This window comes from Manacus candei, unplaced genomic scaffold (genome assembly GCF_025592945.1).
Source record: "Manacus candei isolate 608988 ecotype Guabito, Panama unplaced genomic scaffold, ASM2559294v1 h1tg000023l, whole genome shotgun sequence".
NCBI lineage: Eukaryota > Metazoa > Chordata > Aves > Passeriformes > Pipridae > Manacus > Manacus candei.
Window position 1 is genome coordinate 8,167,656 of NW_026138071.1, and position 25,882 is coordinate 8,193,537.

The window sequence follows — 25,882 nt, forward strand, 5'->3', positions numbered from 1 at the left end:
GATCTTACTGAGGTCTTCCTTAGCAGCATGAAGTCAAATCTATTCCTGCATTTCCACCTCAGTGAAAATGTAAACAAAATCAGAAAGATTTCACTGCTTCTCAGGAACTTGCTTGCTTAATGCTTAGGTAATTGCTTTCTTTCCTGTACAAAGCAGAGCATGAGGAAGTAACAAGCAGCCTGAGCCTTTTTCTGGAGCTTCTTTCCAGAAGCCTCCTCAAGACTGAAAACACAATCTACAGTACCTGCTTACTCAGCATCTCTTACAAGCAGAACTCTGATTCCACCTATACAGACTCACCCATGACAGATACACTGTGGTAAGAAGCAACAGCAACTACTCTATGCTCACTTTTAAGTGGACATTTCAGTTCTCTCCCTCACCCACTGAGTGGACAGTGGGAGCCAGGAGAAGTAAATTCCTAGACAATTTGTCTCTGAATGCAATTTTATGGCTAAACAACAACAGAAGGCTCTTGCTTAGGCAGAGGTACTTGATGGGTTCTTTTGTGAATTGCACTTCAGTTATTTCAACACAGACTTTACCCAACTAACCAGAAAACCCTGAAAACAGCCTCTACAAAATTAAGTCTCCACTAAAGGTAACGCCTCTGTACCTAAAGGAGCTTTGCAAACCACTCTGCTTTGACTACGACTGCAGTCAACTTTGGACCACATGCCAGTTCTGGACATGATAACACTGCATTTTTCATTGGCTTCTGCAGTTTTATTCTCCCAGTTGACATAATTAACTGATGAGCCATCCAGCCAGTTCAGGGACTGACCTGTTGGGAAAAAACATTGCTTAGTTTAGATCACCAAAACATGCTGTAATGCTACACAGTGTCATTCACAATCTGTTGATTTCTTTACATTGCTAAAAGCAACAGGGCTGACTATGCATCTCATATATTAAAAGCAGTAAACATGAACATGTAACTTTCAGCCACACCTCTTCTCTGGGCCTTTAGCAATTGATGCATTCGCAGCTTAACCATTAGGCACCAAAAGCAGCATTGGGAAAAATGATTTTCAGTGACTCCTGATTACCCTAGGTGTGCAATAAGAAGAGATTTTACTACAATGAAGTCCAAAGGGCTTTATAATGCTAAATAAGGGATTCCAACCTCAAGCAGAAGTTACTGTAGGCTACCAACACTATGAAACTATTCTTAGTTGAGGATTTATGCATTTTCATTTACCACGTGAAACATTAATGCTCACACATAGTTGCTACTTCTTACCCTTAGAGCTCTGAGCCAGGCCAAGCCATACATTCTTGGTGATGAGATCATGTTCCTTTACGTGTTTGCTCACAAATGCATTTTCCTCAGCATCAACTATAGTCAGAAGGGTGGCTGAAGGACCTAAGTGGCAGAGGAAACCAGTCAGAATTGCAACTTAAAAGATTTTTCATGGTGCTTGTACATTGAGTTTTCTGTGGGAATAATTACTGTGGGAAAAGATCTGCTGATCTGGGCTTTTAATATAAGCTTGAAGTAACCTTCAGAATAAAGACATGAACCTCTCATCTCCTAAAATACAGCATGTTATAAAAAATGGCTTCAGATGACTGATTATTCTAGTAGGTTATAAAAAAATAAAATGGGAGTAAACTTACAGCAGTTGCAGACTACATACATGGAAGGTATCAAAAGATATGCCCACTGAAAATTACTAGCCTTGTCCAAGTAATAAGCCCTTTTCAAAAATATACTTGAACAAAAGTTCAGCATTTTGCTGAGTCAAGTTAATTTCTAAATTAATGCTCTCATTGTGTCTCAGGTTCTTATATACCGTGTTACAGTAATTAAGGACTAAGAGGGAGGAAAGAGTATACTATAGACATGCTCAGAGAGTACCCATTCTTTACATGCCAGAAGCTTAATTTAGAGAAAGTTCACTTTCAACTATCAGACCAAGTCGGACTCAACAGAAAACTATCCAGGACTGGTTCTTTTTCATCCTAAATAGTGAGTTCAACTTCACACTGTAATTCCATAAAAGAAAGTTATGATAGTCACTAACCTCTCAGTTAAGGTGATTAAAACTTCTGTAAATGAAACTGCTTAATGGCACCTCTGCAATACAATTGCCCATGCAGCTCAGCAAAGAAGAGATAAAATCCTTTAATTTGACTAAAAATTGTTTTTTAGTGATATTATGTGCCTTAATATCTATAAAGTACATGCTTTGAACCATCTGAAAAGTTAGCAGGCTCTCTACTGCGAAGATATATAACAAGAAAGCACTACCAACAGCACTAACACTGTATACAGACAAAGTGTTTTCCTCCAAACTGTAAGACTTAAATTTATGATCTTCTGCAACTTGCTACCTGAATTTTACTTGCAGATACCTGTGTGCCAAAGAATCTGTCAGCACAATGCAGCATTTTATGAAGAATTTTCATCAGATATTCAAAGATAAAGTTTGCTATTGCTTTTCCTAAACTAAAGAAGAATAAAAATGGCAAAGTTGAAGTATAATCAGCATAGGTTTTTTGGTTGTTGGGTTTTATTTCTTCTCAAATAGTGGACTAATTACAAGTTGTAATGTGATAAAGAATCTAAACATACTCAGCTTCTGGCAGACTTTCTTAGCCTCTTCCATATTATATACTGAAAAATTGTAGAATGCCATGTCAAAGGCGTAACAGTGATCCTTGTACTGTACCCACTGTAGGGCACCACTGCTCTGCGGGCATCCTGAGGCTCTGCTCGCTTGCTCTGGCTGGAATTGCCTCTCTGCAAAGACAAAGAAACTTGATGTTATTTCTGCTGCAGCCGTTTGCGCGCAGTCTCGCTGGAGTAACAGGACAGTAAGTACTAACAAGGACTACTACTCCTACCAAGAACCACTATTCAATTAGCTTACATTCCTTCTTCATGTGTCACAGATAAATTTGCTTGAAAAGGAGCGTAAGACAAAATCCCAAAGGCTTGGGAAAAATTTTTTCTTGTTTTTTAGTGGGTTTTGAAGTTTGTTGTACATATTTGATAAGTACTTGGGTTCAGAAAAGATACATACATTTCATATTCATATCACAGGTGATTAAAAACTAACCAGGTTTGTTTTAGGTTTTCACCACTGGAATGGAGAGAATTAATCTCCCTGAAGTACTAAAAAGTGTTTTATCATCCCTGACAGAAAACTCTTCTTAAAAGAGGGAATCATATGTAGTATTTCAACCTTCATTTCTACTTCTGAATACAACATATAGAGACAAAAGACAACTACACAAAACCTTAATAACACTTACTGTTTGGAGGGCTATAACAAATGGCACCTTCAGCAACATTTGTACATTTTGTCCGGTTCCAAGCTCCTTTAGTATCCAACAGAACACAATTCTCAGTAGTATTTGAGTTTTCTAATTCCCAAGGATAGTAGTCGAAGTCACTTCCATCTGACCATTCAAAATTAGCTTTACTTCCCTAATTAAAGAAAAAATCCACAACTTATTAAAGAAAAGACCACAACTTTTAAACCACATACGGTTGTGGTTTAAATCTTATCAGTCATGAGTTAAGCCATGTAGCAATATTTGTCCCTTGTATGGGGGTAAATTAAAGTGAGGGGATCTCATCTAAATCTATAGTAAATAAATGTACAACATAGTTTGCATTTTCCAATCAATTCTTAACACAGAAATCCTGATTATTTGTGGGAAATGAGAAAGTACAGCATGTTTGCAAGTTTAAACCTGCAATGTGTCTGTTTTATTCTAAGGAGAACATGTCACTTAATTCCATCCCGCTGTTTCATTTAAACAGTCTGCCTTCCCTGCTATGAACGTTTACTGGATATGTTGCAAACTGTCAAACTGTCGAGATGACCTCAGTGAATAAAGCTGGGCAGCTGAGGAATGGTTTTCAGTACTAGCTCCTACTTCAGATACATTCCTGGAAACCCGTGACAGTGAGGAGTCAGTTGTGGAGGGAGCTGTTCAGGTCACAGGACACCAGAGGTAGAAGAGGTGCACGCAGAAATCACACACCTCTGCAGAGGGGTATTCCTGCCAACTAACTATGGCCACGTCTGGCAATTAGTGAGGGGAGTAGGGTCAGCACCACAGGCTTTTGGGTCCACAGTAAAGCAGTCAGAGGAGGAAAAAGATCTGCAACTGCCTCTTGCTAAGCCTCCTGGGAGAAGGGACACATAACCTGCTCAAGAGCCAGGTCCTGAACTGCTTTGGAGAGCCAGTCCTGACCTGGACTAAGCAAGTTCCACACAGCCTTGTCTCTCTGTATTCGCTGATGTAATCTGATTCTACAGAGCACCATAAAGTCTGAAGCCTCTAAAGGTAGTACTGCAAATCACACATCCTTGTGCTGCAAGGAATGACGTGGGACCACTGTATTATTTTAAAGCGTCAAGGATTTGGAAGAAATATCTCAGTGTGGCTACATTCACTAACATTTAATATTAACTTAAATTACACAGGGTTGAAAAAGGAGGCAGTGCACTGCATGAAAGAGAGAATCTAGAATCTGCAAAGAAGCATCAGAAAATATTTCATATCTTGTCAAAAATATTATTTACAGGTTCTGTTACAGACGTCACCAACAGTATTTACTTACATCATGAACTGACAATCCAAGCCACAGAGGATAACCGTCCTGTTTGACAATATCTTCTAGAAATAACTGTTGTGATTCACTGTGTACACTTGCTAAATCACTCTTATTTTGTTTGCATGCTCTCAATGCCTCATACCACGTTAATTTTTTCTGAAGGATCCTGTATGTTCTGTTTCCATGTGGAATAGACTCGGGCAATGGAGGTTTGTGCTGCTGGGGTCCTGTTTCAAAGAATAAGAAGACAACAAGGTGCATTTGTTCGTGTTATTAGGAAGATACAGAAAGCATTAAAATTCATCTATATCAATGTAACTCAAGCATTAAAGTGTTCAGTACAAGGCAATATCAAGTAAGTTCACTTTTGCTACTTTGAACACTGAGTAGTTGCCAGACGAGCACAGCAAACACATTCCTCCTGATCAGAGTATTACAGCAGTGATGAACAGAATGACCACATGACCCCCAGTTGCCCATGACAGCTGTGCCATGTGTTTCACTAGGAGCAAAACCAAGGTCTTATATAGCAGGAACCAGGATTTAAATTATGACCCTCATCCAACACTCCAATGCTACTTACCCATTTCGATTTTACAGGCAAGAATACTGTACATGTTATAGTGATTGGCATGCCAACTTTGAGAATAATTATAAATATCCCAAAATCCATCAAGGTTTACACCAGCAAAAAAACTGTTCTTCTTTATGATAGGTCTTCCCAGCCTCCAGTTATTGTAAGTCAGATGAGTTTCATCATACCACTTGAGAACTTTATCTGTGGAAAACATTGCATATTTATTAAAACACTGGCATTATGTCTACAAATACCATTTAACTCTGAATATATTAAAGACATTAACAGATATTCACTTTGGAAAAAAATGCTGGGATACTGGAAGTTACTCTAAATCAGTTCCATATCTAATGCTAAATAGGTTAGCATCACTCATCCTGGCCATTTTAAGTCCTGCTTTACAGGGAAATCAAATCTGGACTAAAGAACATATTGGATCTAATTATCACTGAAACAGAGAGCATGTCCAATTATTTCTTTCTAGAAGATAATTAAAAATATAAAGCATTATAGGTTTGCATTCAGTTTGACTTCAGTTATAAACTAAAACATGCAAAACCCATGCACTTAATGCTGAAAACTTTGTCTCCAATCTAGTTATTAAGAAAAAGAAACCCCTTAAATCTTACCACTGTCATCATAAATCACACCCAGCCAGACCCACAGAGCCAGACCGCTGAATGAATGAAGCTGCTCAGTAACAAAGTTATTCTCTTCTTCATCTCGAACACTCAGAACAAATGATTCTGGGTCTGTTGAAAATTTTTTTACGTTACTTTCTTACAAATTCACATTTCAGTTTCAAAGTATGTATTCTTTTCTATTACTGTTAGTAATTATTACAGATAGCTCAATAGTGTGCAAAGGTCAGATCTTTATAACATAAGTGAATAGTGCAAAAAAAATTTTCAAATGTATTATCAACAGTGCTTCCCCTGATTTTGTGGATAAGTGAAATGTATCAGCTCCAGAGATATCTCTGGGTCCTACTGTCACTTCCAACTCAGCATATGCAGTGACCGTAGTAAAAATTTTCTGTACAGAACATAAAAATATCAGCAATCTTTCATGATTTGCATGAACTTCGCTAGCAGACAAACAGTATTAAGACTGAATTGAAATCAATTCACAAAAAATAAAACTAATTTTTGGAAAGATGCACGTCTGAAGATTTAATATAAGAGGGACGTTGTTCCTAAGCTTACACTTTATTTAGGATGAACAGAAAAAGTCTATGTGCTTTTCTGAATTGGACTATTCTCAGTCTATTTACTTTGTTCACCTAAGTGTTCCACAAAACGGAGGGAAACCATGAACTAAATGTGACTGTAAAGCCAGAATGTTGCCAAGAGGATAACAATTAGGCAACCTATTTGAAATTGGTATATTATAGAGAAAAAAACCAAACCAACCAAACACAAAAACAAGCCTTCCAATTTTTCAGAGATCTCAGAGTTCAGTAGTTCCTAGCCATCTCTCTTCCTCTCCAACTCTCCTACCCATGCTCTGGCACTTTTTATCAGAGCAGTGCAAAAGCAAACAGCATCAAGGAGTCCAACACATGCATATTTCCAAATGCCAGAACCTTTCTCAACTCTCACTTTGCTGTCTGTCATTTCAAGACAGTGACTCAGGTCTAAAACTCATCTCCCTCAAGCTAAATCCATAAATACCTGCAATATGACAAAGTACTTACTCATTTTCCTGCATAAATGATGAGCTTCTTGAGACTTCAGTTCTCTCCATCTATTTTTTGTTATCATAAAAGTGTAACAATTGTTTCTAAATGATATCCAGGGTGTATTTTTAATCTTATGTGGGCACTTCACTTCTGTAACTTGTTCTTTTTCAGTCTTCTCTGAAGAAAGAAAAGATGACATTCAGAACATGACTTACTATTAACACCACCTAATCTGACACCACAAACCAATTTCAGGTACTATTTAAAAACATGTAAGACAAATTAAGTGCCATCCTCTAAATGTGTGACGCATTGTTGCTTTCAGTTTCCTCATGATGACGATTTTTTTAAAGCAGCAAAACCAGCTCTACTAAAGAATACAGTTGCTTACAAATTTTCAAAATTATTATGTTAAATAGGTTTAAGAATAAAATTCGTACATAAAAGTGCTAAGTGTGGGTCAATAACTAAAAGCTCTTACTGCCTCTTTTGCAAGGCAGATCACCATAACAAATAATCTACTTCATAGCTAGCAACACATCTTAGTTCTCTGGCTTTAGCTAACACTTGAGGAGTAAGAAGAACTCTTCCTGCAGTTGCCTAGACTGCAAGAAAAAAACATTTAACCATGTCGTAATGCCACACTTGACTCTGACTCAGGATGTACAATGGCTTAGCTCTGTCCCTTCACAGAAAAAACCAAAACCCCCCTAATTATAATGGTCACATAGGGAAGGTATCTGTGATGATCTCTCAGAATGATTGTTTTCTGAAGGATACATAACTAGCAAGCACTCTCCTGAAAATAAAAAAAAACATGTCCTGCTATATCCCTATCTTTCTTGTTATAATTAGTAGGTATTTAGATGGGTTTTGTGAACTGCAGATAACTTTAATTTACACCTTTCAATTCAGTGTCTATCTCCTAGCTTTATTCTCCATATATTCATGCACCCTCTTCCCTGTACAGACTTCCATGTCTGAATTACAGGAGGTCCCAATATTAAGATGTAAATAGTACAGAGGTAGCTGAATCTTCCTCTACATGCAAGTGGGAGAGATTAGTATGCAACAATCTTAGGGAAGCAGTGCAAAGGTACAATCAGTTGACAAAAAGGGCAGTTTGACCTAATGTATCCATGTTGAATTTATTTCTAAGGAACAAGTGGATTAAGACCAACAGTTGCACACCCCCCCTTTTGAAGCTGATTTCTTTTTTTCCTGGCATGCAAATCAGCCTGACAAACTGTAATTTTTAAAAAGTTGTAATTTTGAAGTTATGAGCTGGAATCATCAAATATGTTTCACAATAAAACAAAACTCAGCTTTATAAATATTTTGCTAGTATACATACTTTCTGATGCGTAGCAAATAGCACCTCGATTTTCAGAGGAACAGTCAGAACTTTTCCAGAAGCCATCAGTATCCAAAAACACACATTCTTCGTTTGTTTCTTCATCATCTTCAGACCAGCGACTAAAACTAACATGTTTCCCATCCAGCCAGCCATAATGCTTTCCACCCTAGCAGTGTTTAAGTAACAGGGATGAGCTTACATAGTAAAAAATATGAGGTACAGAAAATGACATGATAATATATTTACACTGGCTAAACATTTACAGTGTCTCTGGTGAGAACTATAAGTGGTTCCATTGCCCTCATGATCTGATCTGCTACTCACAATGTAACAAGTTTCATTATTTTAAGTTTTGCAGTTCAAAATATGTGAATTAGCTGAAGTGGATGGCAAATTATCCAGTGGTGATGTGTAACCACTGTGTTTATGGAAGAAGGCCTAGCACTGAGATGTCCAAATTGCATCATTTGCCATCTACAAATCAATGGTGGATATAATTACCTGGTCTTGGAAAACTGGTAATAACTGAGAATAAGGTCCTGTCTCAGTTACTCCATACTGAGCTGAAAGTAATCTATTAAATACTTAATTTATTTAATGCATCAGATGCTGCGTTCCTGCCCTGGAGGATGTAAGAGGAATAAGAAAAAAAACCACATACAAGCAGCATGTCATCCTTTAAAAATCTTACATTTGAAAGTCATCTTCTGGAAATCCCCCTGTTGCTTTGTTATTTAACTTATCTTGTATCTTTCTTTTGTGTCTATGATTCCAGCACCGGAGTAACAACTTCTGTTGACCAGTTTCATTATAATGTCCTTTCATGTGATTTTTTTAATTGTGCCCAAATAATGAAGTGTTGCAATAGCGAAAAGTCAGTGCATGCCTGTACTGTATGCCCCAAAATGAATCATTTGATCTACACTTACAGATGAAAAAATCAAAAGAGGAGGGAAAGTAGGTTGTCTAGTTTCCGCCTCTTCACAAAGATTAAATGGTTGTTTCCTTTAAAAATTTAAAAATACTCTCCATAAAGTACACACTCAAATTTTTATGTTTTCCCCCTACTTTGCTAGAGTACTCAGTAGTCCATTATGGACATTGGAAAAACATAACACCACAGACGCTGAGTGAACACCACCAAACTCTGTATAAGTCACTTCTAAAAAAATTCTAACTTTTTTCTTGCAATTATCTCCAGACTCATGTGCTTGACGAAAAGACAAACCCTGCAAGCAAGCCCAAAGCATTTCATTAACACTTGAGACAGCTCTTAATCCACAATAAAGATTTTCAAGAGGTCCTCCAGCTAATAAGAGCAGAAAACAGCACCTCCTGTATTTTTTCAAATTCTTTTGACAGAACAAACAGAAGGAAAAAGAAAAACCCACTGACCTGTCTTCAGGGATGTCTCCCTCAAACTTAAAACACAGACACAAATATCATGAAGTAACAACAGAATCTACATTAAGCTTCAGAAATGTATCTCCAGAAGTGTTCAATGATTCACTTTGGATTTTATTTGCCACTTCTAGTTTCTCCCTTCCAAAACAGATTTTGGGTCATCTTTCTAGAGAGGTACTGTAAACAGTGGCAATGATATTAAATGGCAACACTAATTACTTGTTTGTTTACAAAAGAGACAAAGATGATTCAGCAACCTATGTTGCTGCCACCCTACAATATATCCCTACATCAGTAGTCCTTTAAAAGAATTTTCTCATCATCATTATCATCAATTCATCCAGTGGAATTCAAGAACTATGTAACTTGGAGAACTGAGGGTTTAAAACATTAATTTTGAGACACTCCAGATGCTTATCCCTAAATGAAAACAGTTACCCTAGAAACTAATTTTTCACTGCATTTCTTTAACTCAGGTTCTGTTTCACACAAGTCTCAAAATTACCTTAAGCCATAGTCTGAGGGAAAACCAAAACTTACATCTCTGCTGAAGAGTCCGATCCAGAGTGGGTAATTGTGAAGGGCCGCCTGAACAGCAAGAAAAGCCTGCTGGAACTGATCTGTGATGCTAACCAGCTGCATCTTGTTATTTATGCATGCAGCCACTGCATCATTCCAGGACAAATTCTTCAGAATTACCATGTATTGAACATCTTGATAGCTCAATGTTTCATTAATGACTTGCTCTGTCTGGTTATCAGAAGTTCCTATACCTAAAAGAGAAATCCAGTAATTAGGTAGTTAAACACTGTAATACATATTTAACTCCCAATGTCTCTGTAACAATCAGAAAAATCTTTCTGAATAACACCTGGAAAAAAAATCTTAGACAGTAGATTATGCTATAATTATAGTTAGAAGCAAAGTATCTTTGACACTTTAGACAGAAAATTACATATTTAAAAATAAGTATTATTTTCATTCAATGTAGTTTAAAGTATCTTTTTTCTCAAATTTGGTTCACATATATTTATATCTGACAGTTTTAACTAACTGCTAAATAATATATTGAATTAAAATCATATTATACAACTTTAATTATACACAAATAGGAGAAGGCGACTGCTCTCTGCTGTAACACAGCAACAGCTAAACTTGACTCGTTTATCTCTGTGGACCCTGTGGCTTATGCAAATCTAATGGACCCCAAAACTTGTCTATGCAGATACTGGTACCACACAGTCCCAGAATTCCTTACTGCCATCCATGAGTATAGTGAGAACTGATTTTGCCTCCACGTGTGCTTAACTAATTGCAGAAAATCCACCTTGCATAGGGAGGCATACAATTCACTACTTGTGCTCCAAGCACTGAGTGTTATCACAGTTATCAGCATCATACCTGACAGCACACAGTTCAGCAATGCATGACAACTGGAGTTAATAAAAGATACAAATATTCCCGTGGATGGTAAGTTAAAGCATACAAATGGTAACCCCAAAAATTTTATACACAACCAAAACCAAATTTGCTCTCCAAAAGGCAGAAACCCCTAATATTTAAAATATCTCAAGCAGGAAAAGGCTCATGAGGGAGGAAGGAGAATCACTTCATAAATAACAGGATATAAATGTTGATTGATAGGCTGACAGGGCCATTTTCCAAACCATAAGATGATAGAAACACAATAATTATTTGATATTTACAGGTTTCAATAGAGCAGAAGAGTGACAAGGCTGAAACAGATTGTTTCAAGTGGTTTGTGTCTGTTGCCAAATGCTTTCATTTAGTAAACAGCTACAGAAGATAACCATGGAACCCAGGGTGCCATCACTCATCAAAGGGTGCCAAATTGGAAACAAGGTAGTAAGTAAAATGTTCATTTCTGAAAAAATTATTGCTGGTGATTACAGTCTCAAAAAATTCTGCAAATCACAATCATGCTAAGATTTCCAATAAACATGAATTGTTCTTTTCCCTAGGATAAAGCCCTAGGCAACCTGGACTCTCTCACAACTGTTGCTGCAACCTGCTGAGGTCCCTTCCAACCCAAGTTATCCTTAGATCCCTAACACAATGATGATATAAGACCAGACAATACAGGACACATTCTGTCAGTCTAAAAACCTTTCTCATTACATCTTCTACAGCTATGGTAAAGAAGCACTTAGTATTTAGTCATCCCAGACTAATAAGATATTGATATAAACAGATACACTGTCAACCCCCTATTCATAAAAATCTCCTTTTCAAATTTTTACATCTCTTCCATCCAGACTTCTAATCTCAATATCTGAAATTTCTGAAGTATTTGGCACTGAAGTAAAGAAGATTTTATATGTTAAATGGAGGTGGAGGGGTGGGAGGTGGAAATCTCTGCGTATTTGAGAATGAAGGTGGGCATATTCTTGGGTGTTTTATACACCTAGGGTTTTTTTTGGTTTGTTTTTTTCTTTTTTTTAGAAGATAGCATGCTCTTTACTTAAAAGGATTATTTATATAAAGGAACTTACTCAGAAGTGGGTGTGCTGAACATTAGCCCATAGCAGTAATTAAATGCATATAATAACTAAATGTGTTTGATCTTATTCCAGTAGTTGGCATTGGCCAACCCACGTGGGTACATCTGAATATTATTTTTAGTTCAGATTAAGAAATCCTACTCACACCAATGGATCTGTATGAAGCTAGGGAAAGCTGCATCACTCCAAATCATCACTCTCCATGTAAGCCCTCAAGTTTGCTCTGGAGAGACCAATTTCAACTTTAAGAGTCTGTGATACTTTATATTCTGAAAGTACTAAGAAACATAGGATATGTTTAAGGAAGATAGAAATATTGTGAGATTCCTTCCCAGGGCTTCTCACTTCCCCAGTTCTGAAAAGGAAAACGGAGTCCCTTGTTCCACCCCTTGATGTACATCACCTCTATACCCATCTGCTGAAGTACGATTCCCCTGAAACCACAGTCTCTCAGGAAAACAGATTCCATCTGAACTGGGCTATAAAAAACCATAGGGAAAATTCTGAATGTCTGACAAAATAGGTTCCAGATCATCCTCCACACTCTGCTTTTCCTAAATTTATCTGCTCAGTCTCTACAAGAATCTTGCTCTTCAAGTGAAATAATTTACATGCATTAAAAAGTCTCCTGGCACATGCACTTTAAGTGAAAACTCTGGTTGTAATTTATTTTGACTCTTCAGACTTACCTATAGGACGTTGGCATATACCCAAGAAGTGCCTGTCAGCACAAGCAGTGAAATTCCATGTTCCAGCATACTGTGATTTGGGATCATTGAGGATTACACCGCACTGATTGTTAAATTCTTCATCAAAAAGCTGAGAGAGAGAAATACCCTTATCAGTCTAAATAAGGCATAAACATACTTGTGTAGAGATGAAGTAACATGAGGTTAGGAGAACCCCAGCTGTCTGAACTTGTTTAAGAAGTTTCAAAGGAGTGGTGCAATACAGCTTACCTGTTTTACAAACACTACCAGGTGCCTGGACTTAGAAAGATTTCCTAAGTTAAATACACTTCAGAAGTTGTCATCCAAATAAAGGTAAACAGAACTCCATTACTGTCAGTCATCTTGTTGGCCAATTAAAATGACTAACTAGGGGATTTTGCCTGTTACATGTTTTTTTGGGTTGGGTTTTGTTGATTTTTTTTAAGTATACAATTCCAATGCCTTTTTTTTTTTTGGATACAGTTCTCAATAGGCAAGAGAAGTCAAAAGCCAGAACTTACATCCAGTGGAATTTTCCTTAATCTTCCAGTCAGGAGTGGGTGAAAATTACTATACATCAGTCTGCTCTCATCTATCCATTTGTTTTCTCTTGTGCTGAACAGAAACTGTAAACCAATCCAAATATCTTTTGGCATACCAGGAAGCAAGGATGTTATATAATCTGTTGGGCAGAACAGTAAATGTACATATTGTGGTTCAGAAAACAACAGCAAACATCTGAAAAAACAGTTCACATAAGTAAGATAATGCAACACCTGCTCGTATTAATTTTCCCAACCCTTCATGATTGCCAAATGCTTACCATCCCTTACTTCCATATGGTAACACCTTTCATACTGATTTTATCTGCAAGGAGCAGGCTACTGGCATTTGTCCTTCAATTTCTGAGCTGAGAAGCAGATTTAACCTGTTTCTCTGCCCACTACTTTGTATTCTTGCACTTACATCTAAATTTCAAAAGCTGCATTTCCGCAAGTCTGCAAGATCTTCTACTGTCTCCCTACAGACATAATAGAAGAGCTCCCTCCTGCCCTCTCTGAATTGATGAAGTCTTATCTCCCATCTTTCTCTCCATATACTATAAATCAGAACAGTTTTAAGATTCTGGCAGAGTTTTTCCACCCCACCATCACAGAAAGCAGGACAAGACAAAAGAAGTCAGGTTTAGTTGGAAAAAATTCAGCTAGGCAAACCTTAAATCAGATCCCTCTTAATGAGCATTCTGGCAAGAAACAATGGGCTTTGGTAACCCAGCAGGCACCAAAGGCATTCACTAATCTTGACTAGATTAGGAAGACAAACTGAAGCTATGTAATTAGCTACTGCTGACATGTTTTAACCATTGGCCACATGCCAGACTATGTCAGAGCTAATGCCTGGCTGTGCTGATTATGTCAGCGACCTAATGCCACTGGGAAGCGTAGAGGCAGCCTACAGAAAGAGACATACTTCTTTAAAAGACTGTGTCTTCTTTCCATATAGGTGACCTCCACTACAAGGGGGAAAGAAAAACAAACAAGAAACAATAACAAGCACTTTCATATGCACCAAATCACACAGAAGATCCTGCTATGTAACATTGCAGAATGGCTATAGTTTTGCAATCTTAAAAGCATCCAAAAACATGCAGGCCTCAGACATGTATGTTCCTGTATATGACCCTATTCCTCCCCAAAAGCAGAAGTTAAAAAAAATTACCATTCAGTTGCTGCCTGCAGGTACACTAGTGACCTCTCTAGTCTACTAATGGTATTTTGTTTGGCAAGAGGTTATTGGCTTATAAAGAAAATATGTCCTGTGGACATTGCAGAATTCAACCGAGCTACTTCAGCTATACCCCCAGAGAACTCTTAGTTACCCACAAGAATATAGTTGCAAATTCAGCTGTATCATTCAGTGATTTATTGCTGAACATTATGTGCAGCCAATGTGTACCCATTTCTTTCTCACTGCATTCCCCTCATTGACTCTAGCTGGCAAGACAGCAGAGAGGTGGAACAGTTCTGTGTTTTGCAGTCCTCCTGCCTTCCATCCTCCCATGGATGGACCACCCTGGAGAGCCTGCAGGTGGTCAGTTTGGACACACTGCCATATTAAGCTGCGTGGCACGCACAGACACAGAGGGTCCTATGTGGTCCAGCAGGCATTGTGTTTGCCACCTTGTTCCAGCACAGACAGCTGAGCTTGACTTGGAAGCAGCTCCCAAGGTAGTTTTCACAGAAGCAAAGTCTCAATTATGTTTTAACTTGCAAAGCAAAACATGGGAATTCTTCATTCAGTGATGACCCGTCTATATTCAACTCTTAATGCACAGTTTTACAATTTTTTTTCTTGTTATAGCAAGTCAAGATCATATAGAGAAGCTGCTCTTCAACCTGGCTCAAACATCTGCAGACTGCATTTCCATGTTATGTTTCCAGTGATGCAAACAACAGACCACACATTTTTAACTGGTCCTGGATTTTTAGAATGTTCCCAGTATGCCTGTAGATAACCAAATGATTTCATGTTCAAGTTCTTAAGCAGAACTATTCTGAATTTAGAAGTGAAGCTGCATATTAAAAGTGCCCCCAGTTCACCATCGTACCTTGCTCAGTTTGATCTGAGATAGATGGAAGAGAGCCTCCAAAAGTTACACACTTTTCATTAGCTGCATTAAATGTTAAATATTCAGGGTTCATCTTCTGGAAACACTGCAAAACAAACATAATGAAACTGATTTTCATCCTACCAGTCTGCTTAAAAATTAACTCAATATGAAAAGGTTCTTAAACCAACCCTTTTTAAAAACCCACTTCTCATTTCCTGCAACAACATATAATTATTTTTTTGCAGGAAGCAAGGAACTTGATACTAGCTGCAAGCATTTATTAGATTCAGCAGGATAGCTAAATATAAAATGATCCCATTGACTAACTCCTCATTCACTGAGGATTAGAATTCAATAATTTTTATTGGCTACATCAGAATCATGTACTGCTTTAGGAAAGAGAACACATGAACTCTACAGTCGTTTAGTGTTGGGACAGGAACCTGTATTGTAATGCCTTGTATTGTAATTATGTTTTGGGGAAAACTACATGGGAACTCAAAAGCGTTATTATGCAATGACATGAAGTAAATTTGCAAACCTTAGCACCACATAATGTGCAGATCTGATGGACATATGCAGAATAATGGTGGACCAAACAACAGGAATGAGTCTCACTAAGACTAAGACTTTAGATGACTGCCTAAAACATACTACTGAAACAGACTATATTATGGCTTCTGATCTGTTGGTTAATTCTTAAAAGCTGCTTCAAATTCTTAAGTGAGTTAAGTCCTTAAGGCAAGTTAGGAAACTGTCCGCCAGCTTGCCGCCTGCCTACGATTACTCAGCAAGAGAATCAAGATGCTTCTGCCACAGAAACCTCATCCTCTCCCTTTTCTAATCCTTCTCTTCATTCAAGCAGAGCTCAAGATTAGACAACACAACACAATAAATGTTCTTGGACCTAAACATGTGGTGATGGGAAAGCAAAAAAAGCCGAAAATGAATGCTTTTAAATTAAGAAACCAGCAATCCTGAATAAGAGAGAAGTGAGGGAGATTATTTTAATCACTACACATAGGTTTCAGAGTTTTCAAAAGCCTACTTCATTCCTCAACACAGGGGCTACCTCCTCATTTCTTTCACAAGAGCATTCCATCTAACCGGAAACGAAAAACAGGTAAGGGTGATGAATCTGGATTATCACTGTACCTTATTCCGGAACTGATGCCAGCCTTTAGGGCAACCTCCTCTGACTGGGCGGTAACTGGGATCATGTTTCTCTAGTAAGGAGGCATTATTTTTTTCACAGATGAAGGGTAGTTTCACGTTACAGTTCACTGGGTAGTCTGCAGACATAGAAGTTTTAAAAAGCAGTTACGGTAATGACACATCACACTCCAATTCCCATCCATACTTTATGACATGACAAAGACCAATCTGAAGGGAAGTCCTTTTCAGTGCAACCACAGTGAACTACTATGTAATCTAAAGCACTAAAAATAACAGTAGAGAAAAAGGCAAAGGTAAATGATTTATACTGGACAGTAATATAAAATTCCTAAAAAACCAGAGTCTGACCCTTATTTCCAGTAGTAACACTTCACATAAGCAGAGAAAACTTGAAAACAGAAAAATAATGAAAAAAGATTTTGTATATGAGGACTAATCTCATATTCTGGTATAGAGGGTGTGACCTAAATGTCATTAAAGCCAAAAGGAATCCTTTAGCATCTACATAGAGAGCATCAAGCCTGCACTGCTTTACATGACTTCTACAGTAACTGGACTGACTTCCTATTCAAGAGCAATTTTTGGTTAATAGAGATGAAAACAGTTCAGCAGCATATATGTGAACGTTGGGAAAAATGTGATTTAAAGTCAAAATGGTAGTAGACAGGAGGAGTATCTTCTCCAGAGGTTATAAAGGAAAAGGAAATAAGCTTCAAGTACCACCAGCTGGTTTCTCCATTAATTTGTATAGCTCTTACAGTATGACTCCACTACTTAATGAAATTTGCACCTCCAGATGTATATATGGTTGCAAGCATGCAGTCAAACCTGCTTTAACTAACACAACTCTCAGACTTAAATTCCAGAGCTCAGGATACTTAGCATAAACATAGAAAGGTAGCCACCAAATCGAGATTTTACCTAATTAATGTATGTTGCAAAAAGAATGACAATCAGTCATCAAAATTTGTCATCTGAATTCAGGTTTGCCTCTGATCATCAAGAAATATTACCCATGGCTTCTACCATGAAGAGGTAATAAATGATTCAATTTTCAATCAGATTATCATGAAGAAGCCATTCACTCCTAATTCAATATCATTTGCATCCAATATAAGAATTTGGGCAGAATGGTAATTACTTCTTTTTAAAAAAAAAGTAAATATAGTAATGACAGATGGGGTAAAAAAATTAAAACAGCCTTACCTCTATACCAGTTCTTTTGAGAAACATACCAGCATTCTCTCAGGAATCTATCATGGAAGCGTGGAAATAACTGTAAACTGGATATAAATATTTTAGAGTTCATCTCCAATCCAATGTGACCTTCAAGGGGAAACTCTGATAGCAACAGAGTCAGTGCACACAGAAATTTGGGCTGGTAACTGTTTCTAGATGCCCTACAAAAACTAGACTAGGAATAAATACATGGTAGGTTCAGTAGGTATGTACCATGCTCAAATTAACTTTGTTGAGATGTGCAGAGTGAGGTTAGTTATCACCATGCTGAAATCAGAGCACATAGTCAGGACAAGTGAGGGAAATGGGCAATAACTCTGGTTTTCTTTTCACAGTAGTATATTCCTATAATATTTTGGAAAGTGAAGGACTTTCCTTCTAAGACGCCAGTGAATCTTCTCTGCAGCCATGAAGAGCATGAAGCAAGGCTTGCTGTGAGTCATCTCAACTCTACAGGACTATACTAAAAGCCCTCCAAGACTTAACTGAAAGAGTGATGTTTTAAACCAATTTCCTATTCCGTGTTCTCAGGTATTCCTCACATGTTTTCAAAGTCAACAGACAGGGCTTTTTGGTTTTGTCAGTTCTGCAAGTATTAACAGAACATAGAAGTGGATTTAAAAATCCAATAAAAGCATTTTAAAGATCAAGGGAATACATTAGCTACTAGGACTACAGATTTCAAGGATTCCCATGACAAGACTAAGGTCTCTAAAAATCCAAAAAAAACCAAAATCCAGAGGCTCTGATAGAGGCAAAAGAAATAGATTATTAATTCAGTTATTATTAAATTACTCTGAATCAACTATTCTAGTTAACTGTATTCTTGAAAAGCACACCAAGTTTGCAACAAAGCATCTTATAATTGTTCTACATACGGTGAATGATAGCTGTAGCCATAATCAATAAACTTCAGCCACCACTTCTGTTCACTGTTTGATAACTGTGGAAAAAAAACAAACCCCAGCATTTTATAACCCACAGAGACAGAGCTCCAGACTCTACTAAAGATAAAGCAATGACAAAATTAGTCACAGAGGTATTGAAACATTTTTGTAAGATTCCTTAGAAGGGTGTACTTTCATGCTATGAATACCACAAACCCCTTTCAGCAAAGCCTATCAGACCATCATGCATTAATAATTAAATCTTCTCACCAGGTGAAAAACTATGTCTTGTCCTGTGCATAAAATTAAGAACTGGCACAACTGTTAATGAAATATTTGCAGACAATGAGATGGTTATACAGTGGTCTTGTTATGACGCTTTTTATCCATTTGGAGGGGTTCGTTTTTTTTCATGTTTTTAAGTCTACTTTTCTATTTAAAAGTTTTTTTACAAGGCTGCCATTAAAATAATTCTCTTTTAATTCATCTTTTCCCTTTCAGTATAATTGAGAGGCCAAAAGGAAAAAGAAAGAAATTAGGGATTAACGTTTTGTTATATCGGAAAACCTGGCAAGAAAATTTCCCTACAGTGTAAAGTAACTGTTAAAAGAGATTACACCACCTTACCTTTTCTATTTGAGACAGTATTGCCCTGAGTTTAGGGTAAGACTCCACTGAGGCTAAATCACTATCATTTTTTTGACAGTAGAAAATAGCTTCCTGGTAGCTCAAATTCTTATCTGGTACAAACCACAGCTCTGCTCCATCAACAATAAGTGGGGCTCCATGAATTCCAATTTCATCTACGCGGAAGAAATATCACATGTGAAAGAAATCAATTCTGAAAAACTAATCCTTTTCTGAATGTAGTAAGAAATCTCAGTTTGACAGAGTCAACACTCTGCATTCTAAACTCTCTCAGAATCAAATTCTGTCCATCATAACCCTTCCTGATATCAAACAGGTATTGCAGCAGCAATGTAACAACACTAATAAAAGATATTGAGTATAAACAACCATAGTGGAAGAATACACAAGAAGTCCATTTACCTGGTATATACCACTCAGGTGTCTTTGGAGTGCTACCTGTCCAAAGGAAAAAAGGAACAGTCACTTAGAGTTCACCTTCTACCAAGACTGCAGCCACCAATAACGGAAGGGATGGTTAGTACTCATATTTCTCAGTATTCATGATGGAAAAAACAAAAGGAGAAGGAAATCACACACAGGTTTAATAGTTTAAAATGAGCTGATGTAAATTTAATGGAGTATTGCATACCTCTGTCTTAAACATCTCTGGGTTTTTTTAATCTCTCAAGCAGAATACAAGCATCTAAGTAGTGTATCTACCAGTATCCCACCACAACAAGAAAGCTTCATCCCCTGAAACATCTATTATTGGGCAATACTGACAACTCAGTTGTAATAAACTCTTTATATGAACAAATGGATGTAACTGCAGTTTACCTTTTGTTATCTGGCAGACCCATTCAAGTTTAGCTTCACAATCAAAAGGCCTGAAGTAAAATTCCAGGTCTCTGCCTTCATGGAAATAAAATCTCCAAAATGACCTCCGTGAAAACTGGGAGGTCTGTATAAAAGTAGAAACAGAGAACAGAGTTAGCACAGCATAGGCCTCTGAAATGTAGAATTACACTGTATTAAAAAAGTACTTTGCCAAAGTCAGTGTATTTTATGGTGTTGTTAGTCCCACAGTATATTTTGCAAAAAATAAACAGATACAACTGTAACTTCAACTGTAACTCCCCACATGAAGGAATTAGGTAAAGGCTTAAGGTCAGTTACATACAAATCTTTTCTAGCAATATTATTTCTTAGGGTTTCTGTGGCACACAGGATCTCATAGATGTTTGTTATTAAATTATCTATTGCCACTTGTTCCCCTGAAATGATTCTCATTTCTGCTGAAACTGGCACAGAAATAATCTTTCTTATTTAAGATTATTTCTTACAATCAAGCTTAAAGAACTGACTTCACTCTTGCTGATGTCTCCAGTAAGGAGAATTTCTTATCATCTGCTGAAATAACATGTCTATAACTAGCAGGTAGGAGAGGGAAGTTACTACATTCACAGCATTCCCTTCAAACCGCTCTCCTTAGTTTAAAATTTTTAGGAGCTCAGTGCTGAACCAGCTTCTCAAGTCTGGGGTAATGAACACAGCAGAAGAGACTGAGGGAAATGGCTGAGAACAGAAGCAAAGGGATGCAATTATCCTTTCCTTTATTAAGTCCTAAAAGCAGAGGTGGTTCTAATTACATTAAAAGGGATGGTACTGGAATGATATTGTAAAAAGTCAGGTGATGCTTCAGAAAAGTTAAAGGCCATTTTAAATCTCATGCCATCAAGACTAAATTAAGTAACAAAGAACATAATTAGGGATTAAGCAGAAGTCTGATATTTGAAATTAAAAACCAACATGGCACTTACAGTCAATTTCACCAGTAAACAAGGAAATAGGCAAAATAAACACAAACACATGCTCTATCCTGGCTACTGCATTCCCCTACTTCAGGTTTCAAACTTTTTCTTAATTTGCAGTTCAGAAAAACTAATTTAGATTTTAAAAAGTTACAGGTAGGGCTCTGCTTTTTTGTTTTAGATGCCATGATACGTCCCTAAGAGTTTAATATACTAGAGATACATAGTATGGCATTATGCAATAGCAAACAGCATTGTTACTAAAATATTTTGTAGTTAAAAAGGTTCAAAAGAAGTCTTATGAAAAGTTATCATTAGCACAGTGCTTGGTTCACAAAAAGCTATTTGAATAAGGATAATCAGTAACAGGTGTAGATTGATAAAGGGAACACTAGCAGCTTTTTCACTATGTTAAGAAAACATCTCAACCTAAATTCAATATACGCCTGGAGAAAGTATTTTTTGCAAGTACTTCCAAATAAAAATATGCATGTTGTTATTAAAAATCTTGAAACTAACCTTTAATGCAGCACAGTCTCTTGTATCATATTCATCTTCCAGATACTCGAGTGGCATAACAACACTAGTTACCTACATGGTGATGGACAGGATGAAAGAATCAGCAATGTTTGCTGTGGTAAACCCAAGAGAAAACCATTCAAACCTGGGGTCCCATTATGTTTATTACTATTAAAATATGTGTTGAATGGCAGTCGCTCGATCAATTTTGAGTCTCCATATCTGTTATTGTGTGGAGGGAAGAACTCACAATTTCAGGCAAACAAAACAATTACATTGAGGAAGATATTTTTGGAGAAGTCTGACATATCAAGGAGATGAACTGATAAACCTTCCCCTCTGTCTGCCAAGAAGACACCTTGTTCTCTCCACCAGCTCTTAGATGTTTACTACTATATTTCTATTAACTACTGCTATATTAAGTATTTTAATATAATGGAGACAGAAATCAGGTTAACCTTATAAAGATATGTTTGTAATTGGAAATCTGCCTGGATGATAGCTCTTAAGTGTACAATCTTCTTCTGAATTATTAATGTACTGAAGGATTTGCCATATTCTAATTACCATATTTATCAATTTACTTTCGATTCAACCCAAGTTGAAACAAATCAGGACATCATGTTTCCAGGTTAAAAGTTAACTTACGGGTTTATCATCACTCCACTGCCAGGTTCCTAAAGAATCTGGACTCCTCTTATTCATTCCAATCCATACCCATCTGTCATTGCTGTAAACAAATAAGACAAAAATCTTACGCCAAGCATATGGTTCAGCACATTTAATAAAAAGATTGACCTATGTCATGGCATTACTTATGATCAACCAGCTGTTGATCACAGAAACAAAGGTTTACTACTGCAAGTTGTAGCAGTTCAAAGAGAAAAGAGGTATAAGGGCTAGGACCTCTTCTGTACAGAAGAAAACTAGCTAACTCAGATAATTCCTTTGTTGGTTGAATCACCACTTCATCGGTTGTCACTTGATGTAAAGGTCTCTTTTCTACACTTTTCTTCCACAATCACACACAGAGTGTTTATATGCCTTGTTTCTCTTTCTCTTGTCCATCTTAGGCCATCTCTCTCCCCACCACCAGCTCAAATATACTCTTCCTCAAATCACACAAAAGCTTTTACTCACAAAGCACAACTGGCATCATATTTCCCTTAGCTTTGTCAGTGATATAAACACACCAAACATGGGCACCTATTTCAATTATGCACATTCATAAATGTGGTATAGACTTAAATAAGCACCTAACACCACCAATTTCAATGGTTGCATAAATGAGTGGCAATAGAAATTACAGTCCAGTCAGAACTGTCTTTTTTCCTACATTTCACTTCTTCACTTTTCATAAGCAAGGGATACTTAAATCCAAAATTTCAACTGTGCTCCAAGATACTAAGTTGCCTGAAAAAATGGGTTTACAATGTATATACTCAAATCTGCAGTAAGAACCTTTACCATACTCTTTGCTATTGCTTATGAATCTAAAGATTCTACAACAAAGTTAAATGTGCTAGTCAAACTGCAAGGTTAGCCTTGTATTGCAACTTCTCAAAGTATCGATTTTGTGCTAGTTACTGAAGTTTATGATAATTCACTCTAATTAGATGTTCTCCCCTGCCCAAGAAAGGCAACAGACACTTCTCTGAATGACAGTATCACATGGAAGCAGCAGAGAGGAGAAAGACCATGAGTTTTCTATGAAATCACACCCTACATGAAACCCTACTGCAAAAGAGCTGTGGAACAGGTACTCTCACCAAAGTAGTCTGACAGCAATAGTAAAGTATTGATGCCACAGTACAGGGCTCTTGTAAAACTGTATCAGGAGTACTAATTCCATAAATTCACATTGTATCAAATACAGAGAAGGAACACAGGACATTTGAGGAAATTAGAGTTCAGGCTATTAATAAGAATTAAAGATTTTCTTGTCCAGCCTTTACAAAGAAAGACAGGAAAAGGATATAATTATTCTTTTTAATATTTTAGGACACTAAACCCCCAAGAAGAGGAGCTATTTGAGCAAAAAGGACATCAAGTCTGAATGAACCACATCTCAGAAATAAATTTAGGCTCAAAAATGGAAAGAGATGTCTGACCAGCAGAGGTCAGAGTTTGGAAAAGGCTCCCAAAAAAGTAGTGCTGACAAACTTAACAAGGAGATTTAAAGTCAGAACTTGGAAAGTTTATGAAACTGACTTTATTACAAGGAGGGATGGACTCAGACCCAGGTTTACCCGCAATGTTATGAAATCATAAGGCAATGTTAAGAAAGTCTTTGATAAGGCTGTGCCACTAGCTTTTTACACATATGACCATAAAGATGCTAGATAGCCTGAAAATACTGATGGTGCAGCACCAGGAAAAACCTTAGCCCAGAGTATGTGGGCTAAGTACATGTAATCCTAGAAGGGCAATAGTATTTTATTTGGTAGAGTTCCCTTTAGCATCAGCCATTTGAGAAACTTGTTTCAAAAGGATTTGCAGTAATTTGCAGTAATTACCTGAGAATCTAGAGCAATTTTTCAAAGTCTGTCAACTTGTATTTGGCTTTTAGGTAATAAATAGACTTGAATTTAAAAAAAAAAAGTGTGCCAGGTCAAGAATTAGCTATTCTCCTACTTTACAATTACTGGCCTGCAAACAGAACCACATTTTCAGCTGACTAGGCTCTTACATATTAATGTACATATTTTGCTTCTTTTGGAACTGTTCAGACATGACCATGACTAATTCAGCAACTACTACACTATACCTGACAGTACTTTTATGCCTTTTGATATTCCTCTGAAATTATACTATCATCTCATCACAGGAAAGAATTCCAGCAACTATTTAAGAAAAATACGAATTAAGACTCTCTATTGTAACTAAGCTTGCAGCACGGAATTTGTTTGTGCTTCAGGCATCTGTCTTCTCACTGCAAAGCATTTAAAATCCATCCTACGGATTTGTATCAAAATGGATTTATCACTGCCAGAGTATTCTTTGAGTTACACTCCTGGAACTGTCTCTAAAACCTAGATTATCCTGTGTTTTAACCTAAAAAGTAGGTGCAATTTGTGCTTTACAATGGGCTCCACACTGATTAACAATGAAAGATCCTAAATCTCCAGCAATCCCTGCAGAATACTGGTGGCTTTTCTCTCACATAGAACTAAAACTTCATAAAAGTCAATGTTCTACAGGAGTGGATAAATACTGTGTAGACTGATGTAAAGGGACTATAAACCAGTAATTTTTCTAGTTGTATTCTAACTGCTGAAAGAGAAAAATTATTTTTTCTGTCCTTTATGTCAGCTCCAACACAAGATTAGGAGCCTCAGTGAAGTTATTGGGACTTGTAAGTCAATCTAGTTCTTGACGTGAGGTAATGTGTACATCTGGGCCAACTCATTAATGGTGCAATTTAAGGCACCATTTAATCTTAGGCAGCACTGGCCTAAATCTATGTATGAATCCCATCTAAACCTCTGTTCTTCCCCCTGTAACAGGCTACTGCACTAGCTAAATCACATCCTGCTAATTACCTACTCTTGAGTGGAAGAGAAGCTGAATTAATGCAATTACTACAGCCTGCATCTCAGCTTTACCGCTCTTTTAGCCAGCAGGTTAAGATCAGTTTTTTCTTTCAAACTCAAGTATTCATGAGGCTTTCTTGATTCAGAACAATTACAGCAGCAGAACTGTTCATATAAAAGGCAACTGATTTCTTTCTAGTAAGGTGTCCTCACTGAAATGTTATTTCTAACCAATCCAAGGTATTACCCTCCCTGTGTCCAGGGCTGCTGCCAGCTATAAGCTGCAGAATGCTCAAAACCACACTTCTAAAAGAATGGAAGTAACTGAACCAGATCTGTTCTGCCTGTATCATGTCCCTTCAAGTGAAAAGAGGTTCTCTCCTATTTCTTCCAGACAGGGGAAGGTTGGCAGGCAAAGTTCATTTTCCTTTCCAATGGCAATAGCCTGACTTGGCTGGAGCAATTCTAGCTCTTGTTTGCCTCTAAGGTGGAATCCAAGTAAAGAACAGAATGGACTAGGCAAGCTGCCCTTTTCCTGGTGAACCAAACTGACTCTTGCTAACATTTAAAAACAAATAATTCTCAATGAGTCACCAGAGAACTGTGCAAGGGGAAAAAACCCAAAACCAAAAGAGCAGAGGTGTGGCTC

The 25,882-nt window shown here is 37.2% G+C and overlaps 1 protein-coding gene across 2 annotated transcripts in view; it reads right to left on the reverse strand.

Moving 5' to 3' along the window:
• Positions 1–25,882, reverse strand: part of LOC127471244 (secretory phospholipase A2 receptor-like) — a 104,339-nt gene that overhangs the window by 2,265 nt on the left and 76,192 nt on the right. For both annotated transcript variants that reach the window (XM_051787991.1, XM_051787990.1), the window contains 21 exons: positions 22,349–22,430; positions 21,701–21,772; positions 20,208–20,331; positions 19,791–19,826; positions 19,368–19,543; positions 18,732–18,796; positions 17,821–17,897; positions 16,594–16,730; positions 15,436–15,541; positions 13,349–13,509; positions 12,807–12,936; positions 10,136–10,368; positions 8,189–8,357; positions 6,850–7,011; positions 5,783–5,905; positions 5,160–5,354; positions 4,583–4,803; positions 3,262–3,436; positions 2,579–2,746; positions 1,244–1,366; positions 617–784 (listed from right to left, as the gene is read on the reverse strand). In XM_051787991.1, coding sequence (XP_051643951.1) covers positions 617–784; positions 1,244–1,366; positions 2,579–2,746; positions 3,262–3,436; positions 4,583–4,803; positions 5,160–5,354; positions 5,783–5,905; positions 6,850–7,011; positions 8,189–8,357; positions 10,136–10,368; positions 12,807–12,936; positions 13,349–13,509; positions 15,436–15,541; positions 16,594–16,730; positions 17,821–17,897; positions 18,732–18,796; positions 19,368–19,543; positions 19,791–19,826; positions 20,208–20,331; positions 21,701–21,772; positions 22,349–22,430 — 2,903 coding nt within the window. The remainder of the gene's footprint in view (positions 1–616; positions 785–1,243; positions 1,367–2,578; positions 2,747–3,261; positions 3,437–4,582; positions 4,804–5,159; positions 5,355–5,782; positions 5,906–6,849; positions 7,012–8,188; positions 8,358–10,135; positions 10,369–12,806; positions 12,937–13,348; positions 13,510–15,435; positions 15,542–16,593; positions 16,731–17,820; positions 17,898–18,731; positions 18,797–19,367; positions 19,544–19,790; positions 19,827–20,207; positions 20,332–21,700; positions 21,773–22,348; positions 22,431–25,882) is intronic.